The 12,433-nt window shown below is 46.5% G+C and overlaps 1 protein-coding gene across 3 annotated transcripts in view; it reads left to right on the forward strand.

The window, feature by feature from the left end:
* The window catches only part of SLC38A5 (solute carrier family 38 member 5), a 66,736-nt gene extending 61,595 nt beyond the window's left edge, over window positions 1-5,141 (forward strand). For all 3 annotated transcript variants that reach the window (XM_083593590.1, XM_083593588.1, XM_083593589.1), the window contains exons 14-16: window positions 886-1,030; window positions 2,105-2,208; window positions 3,650-5,141. In XM_083593590.1, coding sequence (XP_083449716.1) covers window positions 886-1,030; window positions 2,105-2,208; window positions 3,650-3,754 — 354 coding nt within the window. In that variant the 3' untranslated portion in view covers window positions 3,755-5,141. The remainder of the gene's footprint in view (window positions 1-885; window positions 1,031-2,104; window positions 2,209-3,649) is intronic.
* The last annotated feature ends 7,292 nt before the right edge of the window (window positions 5,142-12,433 follow it).

Raw genomic sequence — 12,433 nt, forward strand, 5'->3', positions numbered from 1 at the left:
AACAATTTGGGACAATTAAAATGTTAAAACTTAAATAAACCTGTGGAAGGAGGAGTGTTAAGGTATATAGAAGTGAACATATGGTTATTTTGAGTATGTTATTATTGAATATGTACATTATTGAATATGTATATTATTGAATATTGTATGTCCAATGTATCAGCCGCCTGGGGGGGTTTCACTGTTTGTGTTTTGGTGGTTGGTAAAAAATAAAAATAAAAATGGCTTTCCTCCCCAAAGCACCTGCAGTTAGTTTCTCCAATCTGCCTCCCTTCTTCTCTCGGTGCCATCCCAATTCAGTTTCAGAAGCAGGACCCGCATTCTGAGGTTAGGGATGAGGCAACTTTTGGCCCTCCAGATGTTGCTGAACTACAAGTCCCACCAACTCCAGCTGGTCAGCGCTGATGGGACTTGTCGTTCAGCAACATCCGGGAAGCCAGAAGATTTCAAACATCTGATTTAGGCACTGGCTTAAACCAGGCTTTCCCTGAGAGGTGATCCAGCTATGTCGATCTGCTGATCTGATCTGTTGCTCGATTGATGCTTTCTGTATTTGTTTTATCAATGTAATTTAATTGTTGTTGTTTGATATCATGATGTGTATCTAGGCATTGACAGTATAGGGATTTCTTTGCGCATAAAAATAAATGTGAGCAGCTATTAAAGCCTCTTTCCATTGACAACCCAGTGCCCCATAAAGGCTGACATTGATCCTGGGATAAGGCACCATAACAGGCTATTGGCTGTTTTTGCTATGGCAGAGAGATAAAGCTAAAAACCTTGGAGACTTGCATTTGAACAGCGATTGACAGAGATCTCTTGCGTATCCCTTAGTGCCTCTTTGCCCAGTATAGCTCACACTCTCATTCCCACCACCTGCCACAGATCCGCAGGGCCATCCAGCAGCTGCTGTTTCACAAAAAGGATTTCAGCTGGGTCCGCCATGTCATCATTGCCTGCTGCCTCCTCGTTATTGTCAACCTTCTTGTCATCTTCGTGCCAAACATCAAGGACATTTTTGGAGTCATTGGTATGTATGACCTGTGTTAGGAAGGTGTAGCAGAGGGACTCAGGGCTGGGCTTCACCTTAACATTCATGACGTGATCAGCAACCTCACAAACTGTTTTTTAAAACTGGATATTGGGTGCCTGGAGATGAGCAGGGTTTAGCATGCGGCAGTGAGTTTTAGGGTTCGTGGACAGGGAACCTTGCATTTGTGTCTAATCCGCTATGTGTGTGGATTGTTTTCTTTCATTCATATATATATATATATATATATATATATGTCATTTCCAGCAATCATTTAACATAACTTTTTATCTTATACAACATTTTAGACTTCCGTCAAAAACCTCTGATGATTTTCCGTTCTTTATCACTTACTCTGCATTTCTTAATTTCTCTATTACTCTTAATTATCGTTAACTAATAATTCTCCTCATAATCTTTCTTGCAATATTTCAAATAGTCCTCCTTACAGAACTTATTGCAGTCCTACTAGCGTAATCTGTTCATTACAATTGCTTTTCAAATAGTTCATATATTTACTCCAGTCTTCCAAGAACCTCTGGTCCCGCAGGTTTCGAATCCTTCCTGTTAATTTATCTAATTCTGCATAGTCCATTAATTTCACCCGCCATTCTTCTTTCGTCGATAATTCTTCTTGCTTCCAATTTTGTGCCAATAAGTGTGTGTGGATTGTTGGAGCGGGTGGGGTGGGCGATTTTCTTGAGATCGTGCCGGGGAGGGAAGAGTGTTCTGTTTTGGAGAGTCTCTTAAAGGATCGACCTTCTACCTGGAGACTGGAACTCATTCTTTGCTCCTTGGTGTGGTCTGCTCCCTGAGCTGTTGGACTGGCAAGGAGACATCGGAAGCCTTTGGTTCCTTGGCAGGGGGCGGGGGATGTGCCTTTGAGAGCCCTGGTGCTGCAGAACCTGGTTTCAGGGGCTGCTGTCTGCCAGCCTCTGATTCAGGGATCCTTTGATCACCAACATCAGGCTCAGAGTCAGGATGTGATGCTGCTTTTAATGTATGGCAGAGATGTTAACCTAGGATACCCAAGAATATGTTCCCTTTTCTGACTCTTCCCCCCTCCCCCCTCAGGAGCCACGTCGGCCCCCAGCCTCATCTTCATCCTCCCAAGCATCTTCTACATCCGCATTATCCCCAACGAGAAAGAGCCCCTGAGATCCAGATCCAAAATACAGGTACCAGATCCTGGCCGGTGGGTGGGAATGTGAGAGGGAAGGGAAAGTGGTTCAACGCGGTAGACCAGAGGAAAAAGGAAATGGGGGCGGGAGCTCAGTCAAGGATGAGATGAGCCCATGGGAGGCCAGGTGAAAGTGTAATTATTATTATTATTATTATTATTATTATTATTATTATTATTATTTATACCCCACCCATCTGGCTGAGTTTCCCCAGCCACTCTGGGTGGCTCCCAATCGAGTGTTAAAAACAATAAAGTATTAAATATTAAAAACTTCCCTAAACAGGGCTGCCTTCAGATGTCTTTTAAAAATAAGATAGCTACTTATTTCCTTTCCTGTGGAGGGCGTTCCACAGGGCGGGCGCCACTACTGAGAAGGGCCTCTCTCTGGTTCTCTGTAACCTCACTTCTCGCAATGAGGGAACCACCAAAAGGCCCTTGGAGCTGGACCTCAGTGTCCGGGCTGAACGATGGGGGTGGAGACGCTCCTTCAGTTATACAGGACCAAGGCCATTTAGCTGTTCCAAGCTTTTCTTGGCTGAAAATGCATTTATTTTTATCCTGCGTTTCAGACCGTTCACCTCCATTAAAAGAGAGAGAGAGAGGCCTTGTTGATGAGTTTGCAAAGATATACAAGGGAAGGGAATAGGTAAAGAGGGAGGAGATTCAAGCAAAGATTGAGCTGAGGTGGCAAGAGAAGGGCTTGGGTGTTCTAGGCTGTGGGAGACACCTGTTCACCCATGAAACTTCCAAGCCTAGTATGTTGCAGACATGCAGTTGGTCTGCCACACCTTCTAGCTACCCATAAAAAATCATTTCAGCAATTGTCAACAAAATCACAGCTGGTTTTCAGGTCTTTCTGAGACTCCTTAGACTCCGTAGTAAGGCATGTAAAAGGTATATATAAAAGGTAAAGGGACCCCCTGACCATTAGGTCCAGTCATGGCCGACTCTGGGATTGCAGCGCTCATCTCACTTTATTGGCCAAGGGAGCCGGCGTACAGCTTCCGGGTCATGTGGCCGGCATGACTAAGCCGCTTCTGGCGAACCAGAGCAGTGCATGGAAACACCGTTTACCTTCCCGCCAGAGAAGGTATCTACTTGGACGTGCTTTCGAACTGCTAGGTTGGCAGGAGCAGGGACTGAGCAATGGGAGCTCACCCTGTCACGGGGATTCAAACCCCCAACCTTCCAATCGGCAAACCCTAGGCTCTGTGGTTTAACCCACAGCGCCACCCGCGTCCCTATATAAAAGGTAGAATGAGGCTGAATCCAAGAACTAACATGGCAAGTGGGATATTCTGTTTTCAAGTAGGGGGACAGCCCCCTCTTTCCCTCCCCACTTGGACCATGCAACCCCTCCCTCTCTCCCCACTGAAGCTTGCAAGGTAATTGGAACTGGACGGCGGGTATCATGCCTTCCTCTTTGTCCTTCACAGGCTGCCTGCTTTGCTGCCCTTGGCTTCGTTTTCATGGTGATGAGCCTGAGTTTCATCATTGTCGACTGGGTAACGACAGGGAAGAGCAGCGGAGTGGGGCACTAACCCCCTCCGCCCCCCCAAAGACACAGTGGTTCTTACCAGGGAGGACCATTTACTGACAGAGACGTGCCATCGCCCCCTCCTGTTCACCCTCGCTCATCCTGGAACGACACCTCCTGTCCATCGCTGTGGGGAAGTGACGGAAGGAACCCTTCGTGATCATGACAAAGTAACCTGGAACGGCATGGGCGGGGAGCTTCTCTTTGGCCCTTCTGGGCTCCGGGGCCACGAAACAGGTGATCAGAAAGAGGCTGCCCGTTGCCACGGAGCTAGCATAAGCTCTCCTCGTTGGTCAGTTTTGGTGCTATGACAACACAAGTGACCGTTACATGCTTTCAGCTCCTATGGTAGGAGCACAGAGCTCCTGGCCTTCTTTTCCTCTTTGGCAGTCAGGCCGTGGCCAGCCATTGCTTGACACAACAAAACTGCATGGAGTTTTGGGTTTACACTTTTTTGTGGGGCACGGGGGTGGGTCCAGGATAATAACGCTCTCTCGCACGCTCTCTGTCTGTCTCAGCATTTCGTCATCGGTGCCATTACGGGAGGATACTCTGGGCGTCCCTCTTTTGTCGTTGCAGCAGTGGTGCCCGGCTGTCTCCTGTGTTTTGTTGCCAAGCATGCAAACGGGCTCCTGCTCTTTTTGCTGCCATGGGGGCAGAGCCTCCACCTCACTTCTCTGTTCCTCTGCCTGGTACCAACTATGCCCGCTGTGCCTGGGGGGTTGTGGCCCCAAGTTGGAGTGCCAAAAGCCAACAGTGCCCCTAGTGGACAATCTAATTTATTTGCTCATATTTAATTTGGACCTAGGGACGCGGGTGGCGCTGTGGGTTAAACCACAGAGCCTAGGACTTGCCGATCGGAAGGTCGGCTGTTCGAATCCCCACGACGGGGTGAGCTCCCGTTGTTCGGTCCCTGCTGCTGCCAACCTAGCAGTTCGAAAGCACTTCAAAGTGCAAGTAGATAAATAGGTACTGCTCCGGCGGGAAGGTAAATGGCGTTTCCGTGCGCTGCTCTGGTTCGCCAGAAGCGGCTTAGTCATGCTGGCCACATGACCCGGAAGCTGTACGCTGGCTCCCTCAGCCAATAAAGCGAGATGAGCGCCGCAATCCCAGAGTCGGCCACGACTGGACCTAATGGTCAGGGGTCCCTGGACCTAACTTGGACCTAATTTGGACCTAATTTGGACCTGGCTACCAGACCAAAGATTACAAAGATAACCACCCTGGTGTCGTCATACTTGGTGTCAGGGTTTCTGTTTTTTTCCTGATAGGGCCGAGGTCTGGGGTGTTGAAACGAGGGAGGGTGGGCAGACTGGACTCCTGGGCACCCTCTTCCCAGCTGTTAGGTGGATGTGGTGTTACAGCAGGAGGTTTGGAAACAAGGTGTTGAAGGTAGCAGGAGGGAATTGGCTTGGTGGAGTCCCCTCATCTCGTTGCTTAGGAGAAGGTCCTTGTGCTGTCATGTTGCAGAGCAATGTTGGATTTCTCCTAAGGCCACCCAGGAAAGATTAATTCTTCTTAATACTGAAATGCTGCCAGGTTGATTCCCTTTGGAAAACTCCCTGGGCTACACTATTGACTATCCTAACATTAGGTTGGGGCTTCTCTCATTTGCCCTTTTCAGGGCTCCTGAGGCAGCTTTTCCGCAGCACAATGCATTACAATTGACACTAATTACAGTGAGCATGAAAAGGTCCGGCTGATGGACAATTCAAGCAAACCAAGGAGAAATGTTTACGCTACGGGTACTTCCGTATTAGGACCTTAGTATGGACCTTTGTTTACGAGCTTTTAATGGCAAATCTACATGATGGCATCATCAAATTGTCTTCCTTCTGCAATTTTTACCTATGCAACTTCCTTCTGTCTTCTTTCAGACTACAGATTTTAAAAAAAAAAAATTAAAACAGGATTGTAGGGCAGTCTTTACACTTGCGGATCACCTTAAGCACTATTTTTCCACCTGCTATAAAGATGTCACTGTGACCTTTCTGGTCTGTGACATTTTAGCCAGCTGTCAATCTTCTAATTTGCTCCTTCTGCCTATACTTTTTTTAAAAAATTTAAATAGTTACGCAAAAGCACTTAAATGAAAAAGGTACTTTAGTGTTGTTGGTTTTTTAAAAACAAAACCAGATGCCACACACTGCCATTCTCCTTTTCGTATTCAGTGCCATTTGATTTCTTTGGTGTTGTTTTTAATTTAGTTTTTTTCTTACTTTATAACACTGAAGTGATCTTGCAATGACACTGAATTTTTACAAAGCACTTTAGCCCGTACCTTTTACAAAAATGATTCAAAAATCAGTTGGAGGCAATTGCTGTAAGATGCTATTCTCGGGTGAATTGTTGCTCCCTTTTTTGTATGGTTGTGTTAGGTGTAAACAGAACATTGTTGCCTGTGCATGGGCAGAAATTGCAATTTCCTCCCCCTCCAAAGCATGGGAAGCCCCTTGCAGTTCTGCATGGAGCTTATAGCAGAAGTGCTTGGTCAGTGTTGGGAGCCACCAGCCTGTAAGTACCTTATGATCCTTCCCCATTCCATGCCATTTCCTCCTCTTCCTGCACCCCTTCCCCCAGCCTGGAATCCTTTCTTCATTTTCTCTTTGAACCCTGTTGCAAAACAACAGCAGAGAGCTGAACTACAGCCTGCTAGAGCCCCGATGTATTTTGCCAGTTGGGTCAGAGCAGTCCCTACAGGGTGGCATGGCCATTCTCAGGTAGTGCTGTTTTAAAGGCAGCAAATTATCCACTATAGCCTTCATTTCTGCCGCTGTGCCAGAGGGGAAAGGGCATCGCGCCCTTTGGGTTTTCTGCCCCCAGTACCAAAATGCAGTGGACTGTATTACACACTGGACGTTTAGCATGAAGGCGAAATGAAGCAGTGAAATGGAAACGGGGGTACTATCCTCTTCTGTCGAATTCCCTTTGCCCATCTGGCAGAGAACTGTGCCAGGGCAATTTTCTAGATCTGGACCGTTCTCCACTTCAGTGTCCTGTCTCTTCTTCCGTCTCCAGTTATTTTGTCCTTTCCTCCTCATTTGTCCACCCCTTTTTTACACAGATATCAGAAATCATCCTGGCCTCCGTGTCAGTACCCAAGGACGCTGCCGTTACCATGGTGACAACGCTTCCTTTATTTCTCCATGTATTAATGTTCCTTTGAGTGGTGTTGTGCGAGTGTTGAACTAGTTGTGGCCGTGCCTTGCTATTGCTGGTGGGTGGCAACCTGTGATGGCTGGTCAGCCACAACTGGTAACCACTTAGAATCATGGACCTGAAAGGGATCTCAAAAGATAATCTAGTTCAGTGTGATGCAGGAAATCCACTGCTGTGGCACCTCTGATAAGTGACTGTCCTGCATCTCCTTTCAAACCTCTTAAGAAAGGAGAGTCCACTATCTTTCAGGGCAGTGTGGGGACAGCTTGTACAGTCAGGAAGTTCTTAACGTTTCGTCAAAAATCCTCTTTTTTGTTTTTGAACTCTCTGGTTTTGATCCTACCTTCTGGAGTGACAGGCAACAAATTAGTTCCATCATCTATGGATGATAGAACTAATTCATGCCTTCCAAATACTTGAAGGTGGCTAGCAGATCGCCTTCTATGTACAGTGGTACCTCGGGTTACAGACGCTTCGGGTTACAAACTCCGCTAACCAGGAAGTAGTTGTTCCAGGTTAAGAACTTTACCCCAGGATAAGAACAGAAATTGCATGCCAGCGGCAGCGGGAGGCCCCATTAGCAAAAGCACGCTTCAGGTTAAGAACCATTTCAGGTTGAGAATGGACCTCTGGAACGAATTAAGTTCTCAACCCAAGGTACCACTGTACTGTGGAGATGGTGGTCACCATATCTCAGGGATGGCAAACCAGACATGGCTGGACTGCAACTCCCATCACTCCGATGGTTGCCCTTACTGGCTGGAGTAGGTGGGAGTTGGGGACAGATACCCCCATCCCAAGCCTACCACCACATGTTCCCAGGCTTGATTTGAAAATAGTACATGATGATAAATCTCCCCTTGACCAATTTTCCTCTATCATCAATAATAAGCCATCAGTAACATATCTAAAACCAATGTTTTAGATGCATTAAACTATATCTGCTTCTTTTACCTGCCTCCATTAATGGCAATCTTGGGAGCTCAGTATTTTCTATTTTCTATTTCTTTCTAGCTTTTCTTCTTCTTTTAATTGGACAGATTGGGAACTGAGATCCTTGGTGGCTTAGTTTAATGGTCTTGACTTACTTTCTTCTTTTGGTAAATCTTATTTATTGATTTTGCACACACAAAAAGCAAGAAAAAAGCAACACACAATATCCATTGATTTCCCATCCTCTCCTTCCATGCTTTCAATATTTACCTTTAGATGTGGCATATTTCGCATATCCTATTCAATGCATACATTTTAACCTATTTAGCTCAATAATTAACGCTGACGCTCGTATTTCAAGTCCTGCTCGCGTTTTCATTTTGCTATAATAGTTCTTTAAATGCTCAACAAAAGGTCTCCAGTCCTCAAGGAATTTTCCATCATTTGGTCTCTAATCTTTGCTGTTAATCTTGCCAGTTCTGCATACTCCATTGTTTTCAAAAGCCAATCTTCCTTTGTTGGAACCTCACCTTCTTTCTATCTTTGGTCTTTGGGCATACAATATTCGTGCTCCTGTTGTTGTATACATAAATAAGTTAGCCAATTCTTTTGATACATCGTTATTTATAATTCCTAAAAGAACAGCTTCGGATTTCTTGGGAAACGATCAACTTGAACATCTTTTTAATCTCATTATATATCATTTCTCAATAGTCTTGACTCAATTTCATTAGAGTTGTGCATTCTCTTAACAGATACCATGACGTGCCATGTAATTCCTGCTGCTATATTACCTAATTTGGGGAGGGGGGACTTTTTAAGAATCATAAGAGTTGCAGAGGACCTCATTTAATCTTCTGCTCAGTGTAGGAAATCCAGAGATGACTGTCTTTGCTTGAAGGTGTTCAGGCAGAGAGCCTGCCCCATTGGTTTCATTGTCAAAGTATTTTTGCTTCCAAGAGGTTTCTCCTAATGTTAATCCAAAATCTACCCTCCTGTAACTTAAGCCCCGATATCTAGTCCTGCTCTTTAGGACTTCGGTCTTCGTCCTATCCCTGTGAGCATAACATGTATGCCCAAGCTGTTACTTACTATTCACATGGCACCATCAATGTACTTGGCGTAACTTAAGCAATAATAATAATAATAAAATAGGTCCCTGCTACAAAAAGCTTACAAATACAAGATTTAGATTAAATCGGAAATGGTTAAGCTAGCAATATTAGGGTTCCTACACCTTGCAGAAGGAGGGGTTTTTATCAGAGGTTTCTTGCATACTCAGATGTTATAAAAGCCGGGACAGCTATATTTGCCAAAATACCTACACAACTTTTTAAAAGTACAGTGGTGCTTCAGGTTACAAACACTTCAGGTTACAGACTCCACTAACCTGGAAGTAGTACCTCGGGTTAAGAAATTTACTTCAGGATGAGAACAGAACAGAGAACAGAAATTGTGTGGCCCCATTAGCTAAAGTGGTACCTTGGGTTAAGAGCACTTTCAGGTTAAAAACGGACCTCCAGAACGAATTACGTTCTTAACTAGAGGTACCACTGTACAAGAACTCTAATGATGAAAGACTGGCCATTCCCAGGTTAACAGGGTAGTCTTGTGCATGTGAAGTAGGCTTCATTTAGTTCCAAGGGACTTACTACTAAGTATGGTTGCATAGGATTGCACATAAACTACCGTATTTTTCGCCCTATAGGACGCACTTTCCCCCCTCCAAATATGAAGGGGAAATGTGTGTGCGTCCTTTCGCTGAAGCCTGGAGAGCGAGAGGGGTCAGTGCGCACCAAACCCTCTCGCTCTCCAGGCTTCAGGAAGCTATCCGCAAGCCTTGGGAGCCCGGCGGGACTTCCCGCCGGGTTCCCAAGGCTTGTGGATAGCAGCCTGTTCTGGGGGCTGGGGTCGGGGGAAGCTCGGGCCTGGGGGGAAATAATTTTTTTTTCTTTATCCCCCCCCCAAAAAAAACTAGGTGTGCCCTATGGGCCGGTGCGCCCTATAGGGCAAAAAATACGGTACTTTCCAGATCTGAAAGAGCCCACAACTCTGTGATCCACCTGCAAAGCGTCCCTTGACACAGTAATGTATTAACGGTGGATTTTTCCTGCTTTAGTTTCTTGCGTGATGCTTGCCCAGCGCAACCACATTTTTGCCACAAATAACCTATAACACATCAGTTGTGGTATAAACAGTTGTGGGATTTCAGCAGGAAGTTACAGGATACTCACTGATTGGAAATGAAGCAGCGTGACCACCCCAAAATTTTTGCAGGCACACACAGTATTGATTCTGTACAACCACAAATAATCATGAATGCACAGTAAAACGGATGCCTTGGGCTGGATTAAGTTGTATGTACTGTTCCTATCAGATGACCTCAACATGTGGACCTGTTTAACGGAAACTTGTTACAGTACTTGATCTACTACACACATGTTTGCTAGTATGTATACTGGGCTTTGAAATCCTGAAACTGTACAGTGTTTGGGAGCTTTGGAAATGCACACTTTGAAGTGAAGATTTCCATACAAGTGGTGTCCTCTCCTGAAACCAGTGGTAACCATGGCTGCTTGCTGTCCATCCCACTCAAGGGGGAGCTACTTGTCCACACAACATAGTCTACCTGATTTCATCTGACATATATTGCGGAACATGCCCTGCATCGCTTCAAAAGCCATGCCACTGCTACTTCTAGGTGCCCAGTGGTGACCTAGAGGCCTCCCGAAACCTATGTCTCTTTTCACCCAAGGAGTGCTGTATATTTTGCCCTTGAGGTGTTTGCCATCCCATTGCTGAGTCCACCAGATGGTCATTTTGAAACACCAGAGGAGAGAAGACGCCTATCACAGTTGTCTAGACCAGTGGTTTTCAACCAGCGTGCCGTGGCACCTCGGGGTGCCTTGAATGGTGGTCAGGGGTGCCATGGGCAACACTGGCCTCCATCCCTCTTTCCTCCCCTCCCTCTTCTGATGCCCTCTTGTTTAAGGTTGCCAGATGTCCCTGTTTCCCAGGGACAGTCCCTGGATTTACAAATCAGTCCCCATACAAAATCCATTGAAGTTGAAAAGTGTCCTTGGATTCATTGAAAAAATCTGGTAACCTTACTCTTGTTTCTCTGCCTCCCAAAGGCTTGCACAGCTGTTTGTTGCAGCAGTCCTGGCTGCAAGCTCCCCAGGCAAATGGTGCCTCTGGAGCTGGCCAGGGGGCGCTGGTTGCCAGGAGCTGAGGCAGCCTCGGAGTAAGCAAGCAAGCGGGCGAGGGAGCCCATTCAGCCAGTCCACCAGCCCTTGCTGTTGGGAATGGGCAGAGAAATGGGAGGCCTGGCAGGCAGTGGCTGCACTGGCCTTTCTTGTGCTTGCTGTGTGAAAGGCCTGCATGGGAGGCTGAATGCCTGGTGCTGAAGGGAGCCTTTCCACCTTGCAGGCCTGGCAGCACCCACTGCTGCCTCCCCAGGTAAGATGCTGGCCTCATGTTCACCTTTGGCCAGTCTCTGTTGAGCCACTAAGGCAAGGGACATCCTCTTCCTAGGCCCCTGTGGGGCAGTGTGAGGAGGCATCTCTCTTTGGGGCAGATGAGGCAGCTCAGAGACCAAGGGCGGTGGCAGTGGCTGCCCAGAGGTCTTCCAAGGAGAGTGGAGAGGAGAGGAGGCTGAGGGAACCCTCCACAAGGGAGGGTATTTGAAAAAGGGTGAGAGGCTGCCAGCTCTGCAAGGAAGGGGTGACCTATCTGGGCTCCTGAACCTCACAGGGGTGCCACAGAAAGAACGTACAGTGGTACCTTGGGTTACAGGTGCTTCAGGTTACAGACTCCGCTAACCCAGAACTAGTACCTCGGGTTAAGAACTTTGCTTCAGGATGAGAACAGAAATTGCGGTGCGGCGACAGTGGGAGGCCCCATTAGCTAAAGTGGTACCTCAGGTTAAGAACAGTTTCAGGTTAAGAACACCTGCAGAACGAATTAAGTTCTTAATCTGAGGTACCACTGTAGTTGGTCAAGGGAGCCGCGGACACAAGAAGGTTGAAAACCTCTGGCCTAGATAGTAGTTGCTGCCTTCTTCCAGGTCTAGTTAGACTGGGACCAGAAGCAAGGAGAATGCTAGGCAGGGCACCTGGCTGAGAGCATCCACCTCCACTGAGCCAATCACCCGGATGGAGGATCCATTTGTACCATTGATGGGATAGGCCTCTCTCACACACTTTACCTGTTCAGATCCCCGCCTTTATTTTTCTCCCAGCTTCATACGTATATCTCACTACAAACGCACCTTCCCCACTCGCGTCCAGGTGACCTCTTAACTTTCTGTCCTTCCCTTCTCCCCGTGTCTGAAAATCTCTGGAAGTTTTTTACGTAGACTCAAGGGCTCTGTTTCTGCTTGGGGGTAGGGGAGGGATATGGATTTAAGGGAGGAGGGAACACAAATTCAAAATGTGAAATGGATGTAAGGACACAGTATTTGTATAATTTTGGAATTCAATAAAGAAGGACTGACTTTCCATTGAGGCAGTCTGAATGCTTTTACGTATGTGTTTTTTTATTTTATATTTAATGTTTACATACTGCCTTTTAGGTACATGACCTTCCAAAA

This window comes from Podarcis filfolensis (assembly GCF_964270895.1).
Source record: "Podarcis filfolensis genome assembly, chromosome: 17".
Classification (NCBI taxonomy): domain Eukaryota; kingdom Metazoa; phylum Chordata; class Lepidosauria; order Squamata; family Lacertidae; genus Podarcis; species Podarcis filfolensis.